The sequence below is a fragment of the Sinocyclocheilus rhinocerous genome, unplaced genomic scaffold, assembly GCF_001515625.1.
Source record: "Sinocyclocheilus rhinocerous isolate Xijiao unplaced genomic scaffold, SAMN03320098_v1.1 scaffold1348, whole genome shotgun sequence".
NCBI lineage: Eukaryota > Metazoa > Chordata > Actinopteri > Cypriniformes > Cyprinidae > Sinocyclocheilus > Sinocyclocheilus rhinocerous.
In genome coordinates, this window is record NW_015648618.1 from 65539 (window position 1) to 70426 (window position 4888).

At 35.1% G+C, this 4888-nt stretch overlaps 1 protein-coding gene across 3 annotated transcripts; it reads right to left on the bottom strand.

The window, feature by feature from the left end:
- Positions 1–647: 647 nt before the first annotated feature.
- On the bottom strand, positions 648–4583 carry LOC107710037 (dynein light chain 4, axonemal-like). Of its 3 annotated transcripts, none has more exons than XM_016514721.1 (5): positions 4486–4583; positions 4337–4408; positions 3362–3444; positions 1614–1697; positions 648–1377 (listed from the first exon to the last, which is right to left on the bottom strand). In XM_016514721.1, exons 3-5 carry the CDS (start codon positions 3431–3433, stop codon positions 1213–1215), a joined length of 321 nt encoding a protein of 106 aa, XP_016370207.1. In that variant the 5' UTR covers positions 3434–3444; positions 4337–4408; positions 4486–4583; the 3' UTR covers positions 648–1212. The 3 variants fall into 3 exon arrangements, with proteins under 3 accessions (XP_016370207.1, XP_016370205.1, XP_016370208.1); XM_016514719.1 differs by having other exon boundaries at positions 4320–4408; positions 4486–4581; XM_016514722.1 differs by lacking the exon at positions 4337–4408 and having other exon boundaries at positions 4486–4544.
- Between the last annotated feature and the right edge of the window lie 305 nt (positions 4584–4888).

The following is a 4888-nucleotide window of genomic DNA, read 5'->3' on the forward strand; positions in this document are numbered from 1 at the left end:
TTACAAGTCCGTCTCACTAACCATTAGGCCACGACTGCCCACGACTGTTACACAAGATTTAAATTTAAAATAATCACTTCTTTCTATTCAGAAAAAAAACGTATTGCAGTTTCCTCAAAAATATTAAGCAGCACAACTGTTTTCAACATTGATAATAAAAAAAATTATTGTTTTCTACAATGATTTCTTACTGAAGGATCATGAAGACTACTGAAAATTCAGCTTTAACATCACAGGAATAAATTATATTAAATTAGAAAACTGTTATTTTAAAATTGTAACAATATTTCACAATATTAGTGTTTTGGACTATTTTTAATCAAATAAACACAACCTTAGTGAACTAATGAAATCTTACCGACCTCAAACTTTTTAACAGTAGTGTATTTCCGAATGAAACAGGATATTCATCATCAAGAGCAGGACTTAACTGTAGAGGGATGGATGGATGGATGAGCGAGCCAAGCCAAAAGCAATATTGCTAAAACTATGGCTAAATAGCTATTAGTAAACATTATTCAATATCACACATAGCCAGTGATGTTAATAGAAAAGGAAGGCCGTCTCCAATGAAGAGCAAGATCATGGATTAAAAAGGAAAATGTTTTTATTTTTTTTTTGAATAATGTAAACTTTAACGTGAAACAGACTTCTCAACCCATTTTACCTCTGTAATATGATTCATTTCTGAATGAAAAATAACAGCTAACTTTGCACTTTTATCCACTTGGAACTGATTGGCCATTAAAGTGGGTGTTGCATACCAGAATTCATTCATTCATTGTTTATTTATGAAGAATGGTGAGAGATGCTTGATGGGGAGGGAATTGAAAATATGATGGACTTAAAATTAAAGTCATTTGAGAGTAGGGGCAAGATAATACATTTTGATGAAAGATTACAAAGGCAAAAGTTTTCTTTGGAATAACATGCTATAATGGATTGCATTGCATTATAATGGATTGAATTGTAAAAAAGTTAATCAAACTCCTTAAAATCTGAGTTTATGGCTTAAAATTGAAGCCAAAACGTAAGACCGGAAAAGAGTGATCTGGAGAAGTGCACAAAAATCTGTATCTTTTTTCCCCTCCAATTTCACACATTTGCATACACATACACACAAACGTCTCAAGTCAAATAGGGCTGCATAGTTAGGACAGATCCAGGAGTATAAATATCTCACAGTGGCGACTGTGTGGGCAGGAAGCGACATCACGAGCATTTCCAAACAAACACGGCCAGACTTCCCCCAAAGAACATGTAGAGCAGGTTCCTGACTTCATGGCTCACCTCGAACCCAAACCCCTCACCGATCACCACATGCCACGAACTGCCAAACTTCTTATCCATGGACTCCTTGATCATCTTGGCAGCACTCTGAAAACAGAGTGAACCAGCGAGAAAGAGAGCGAGATGAAAGCATGTAGGCTACTGGAGCAGTCCAGATGGCCAGACTATGTGTGTGTGTGTGTGTGTATGAAGCGTCCTGACTCAGTACTAGACGGAAACACAGAGCCCAACCCCACCTGTGTGGCCTGGGGAACACATTTATCTGAAAGCCTGTGCTTCATAACAATAGCACATGCTCACATACACACACAAGCCTGACTGACCTCATTGTTGGAGGCAAATTTCTCGCAGGCTGTGACGCAAAGCTCCATAGCCTCTACGCGCATCTCCTCTGGCATATCTGTGTGCTGCAAACAAAACCAACAGAACATATTGTAGTCAAGCTCTTACAGGTGTAACAAAAGAAAATTCTATCTATTCTATCTTTCTATCTATTAAATTGATCAAATGTGACAAAGACTTTTACATTGTTACAAACAATCTAATATCAAATAAATGCTGTTTTATCGAGCAAAGTGGATCAAAAATTAAGAACTTGTTACGTTATTTGAGTAAATTGTGGCCAAGTTGTACTAATTTGTTCCCTCGTTTTAATTAAATGAAAATGAGGGAACGAGTAAGGACAACGTGGCCACGATTTACTAAAACGAGGGAACAAATTTATAAGTCGTGGGAACAAATTCTTAATTTGTGGCCACAATTTAACTAAAACTAGGGGAAAAAATAATAAAAAGATGGAATAAATTAAACAAGTGATGGATAAATATATTTTTGTCCGCATTTTATGTACTGTTTTTTTTACTTTCAGGATTAAGAATGCTAAAATAGATGTATCACATTTTCCACAAAATTATTAAGAAGCACAAATGTCTTTAACAAAGATAATAATGAGGGAGAAAGAAGAACACATTTGTTTGTCCATAAACAAAGGTAAATGTGGGTTACTGTCCTCATCGAATATGAAAATGTACCAAAATGAACACAGCGGAAAAGACTAGTCTTGTCATGAATTTACACATTATACTTCCTGGTGATTTTTGGTAATGATTCTTGAAAATTGGGACCCCAACAAGGAGTAAATAAGGCATTTTAAAGCTTTATAGCCGTGTTGGGAAAGGGGAAGAGTTTAAAAACTACATCAAATGATTTCTGAAGGATCATGTGATACTGAAGACTGGAGTAATGATGCTGAAAATTCAGCTTCCATCATGGGAATAATTACATTTACAAATATACTGAAATAAAAAAAAGAGTTACTTTAAATTGTAATAATATTTAATAATATTACTGTAGTTTTGATTAAATAAATGCTTTTTTTTTTTACTTTCAGGATTAAGAATGCTAAAATAGATGTATCACATTTTCCACAAAATTATTAAGAAGCACAAATGTCTTTAACAAAGATAATAAGAAATATTCCTTGAGCAGCAAATCAGTATATTAGAATGATTTCTGAAGGATCATGTGACACTGAAGACTGGAGTAATGATGCTGAAAATTCAGCTTTGCCTTCACAGGAGTAAATTACATTTAAAAATATATTCAAAAAGAAAAATAGTCCTAGTTGTTTTAAATTGTAACAATATTTCACAATATTAAAGTTTTTCATCAAATAAATACAGCCTTGGTGAGCATGAGACTTTTTGTTTTGTACCGATCCCAAACTTTTGAACAGCAGTGTATAGAAAAAAGTTATTATAAATTATTACGAATTTCAATAATGCAAAGATATATGTATTAATCATATTAAAAGAAACTACGTTAAGTTGACCAAGGCAGAACAAAATATTAAGACAGTAAAAAGACTGTCAACCATGCCAAATAAAGAAGCAGTGTAAATATTATGCTTGAGAGAAAAAAAAGGGGGTAAAAGGGCCTAGATGTTTAAAATCTCATGTTTTGAAAAGGATGGAAAAGGGAGCAGTTTGAGTGATCTAATACAGACAAACACAGACACATCCATAACTGGTTATATCTATCTAGGTCACAGCAGCAGTCGAGCTGCACCCACCCTGATGAGCGGAAAGCTTTGTAGTCTTTTGTAGTCGGCATCCTCTTTTTTACCATCACCCGTTTCTGCCATCCTTTTCTTTTCTAAAGAGAGAGACAGAAGGATTAGTCCTGACTGATGAAAAGGAAAATCAGGACATTAGTTCAAAATTCTCACCCATTTTTAGCATTTGGAGGGAGAAAGAAGAACACATTTGTTTGTCCATAAACAAAGGTAAATGTGGGTTACTGTCCTCATCGAATATGAAAATGTACCAAAATGAACACAGCGGAAAAGACTAGTCTTGTCATGAATTTACACATTATACTTCCTGGTGATTTTTGGTAATGATTCTTGAAAATTGGGACCCCAACAAGGAGTAAATAAGGCATTTTAAAGCTTTATAGCTGTGTTGGGAAAGGGGAAGAGTTTAAAAACTACATCAAATGATTTCTGAAGGATCATGTGATACTGAAGACTGGAGTAATGATGCTGAAAATTCAGCTTCCATCATGGGAATAATTACATTTACAAATATACTGAAATAAAAAAAAGAGTTACTTTAAATTGTAATAATATTTAATAATATTACTGTAGTTTTGATTAAATAAATGCAGCCTTGATGAGCAGAAGAGACTTCTTTCCAAAAGCATTTCATTTAAGCCCATGTCATTACATTTAGTCAATTACTGTAAAATCATTTCACAACACTCAACTACTATTCAATTAAAAACAACCAGATTTAACGTATACAAAAGAAACACGCTGTTGTTAAAAATAAATTGTGCACAGTGCAACAGAACTGAACCAGAATTCTACACACTTAATAAAAAGATTCCCTATTAAAACAAATAAAAAATAAGGAAAAATACAGATGAAAAATACAGAAATACAGCTTTCAGTCTCCAGCACGTCATTATCTGAAAGGAACTGATAAACTGATGAGTATGAACTGAAGATAAACAAACGTGTGGAGTACCCGCTTGTTTTTAGCACCTCTGGGTTAATGTTAGCTTGCTAGCTCGACTCCATCACGCCTGGACTTAAAACGCTATGACTGATAAACAGCTGAAAGAAATGGAGAAATGTAAATCATTTAAAGCTCGGTAATGTTTAATTTACATCAGCATAGCTCAATTACCTACCGCTCTGCCGCGCTGTACACACAGACACGTTCCTCCACTGGTGTTGTCATGGAGACACACCGGCCTTGGCAACCTCCGACCCACGTGACCTGTTTATTTCCGCCTCCGTCCACTTCTTTCTTTCTTTCTTTCTTTCTTTCTTTCCTTAATTTTCATCCTTTGATACAATGATTTGGACATATAAAAATTTATTCTTCTTCTTTTTTTTTTTGTTAGTATTTTAATGATTCTCCCAGGTATTTGCATATACCAGGGGTCTCTTGGTCCTGGAGGGCTGGTGTCAGGGCCGTCCTGGAACCTCAACCGAGGTGGTACTAAAAAAAGTACCAGGTACCAGGTACTGTACCTAGTGGGAAACCCCCCAAAAGTGAACCATACCGAGCCGTACCGTACCCTACCATGC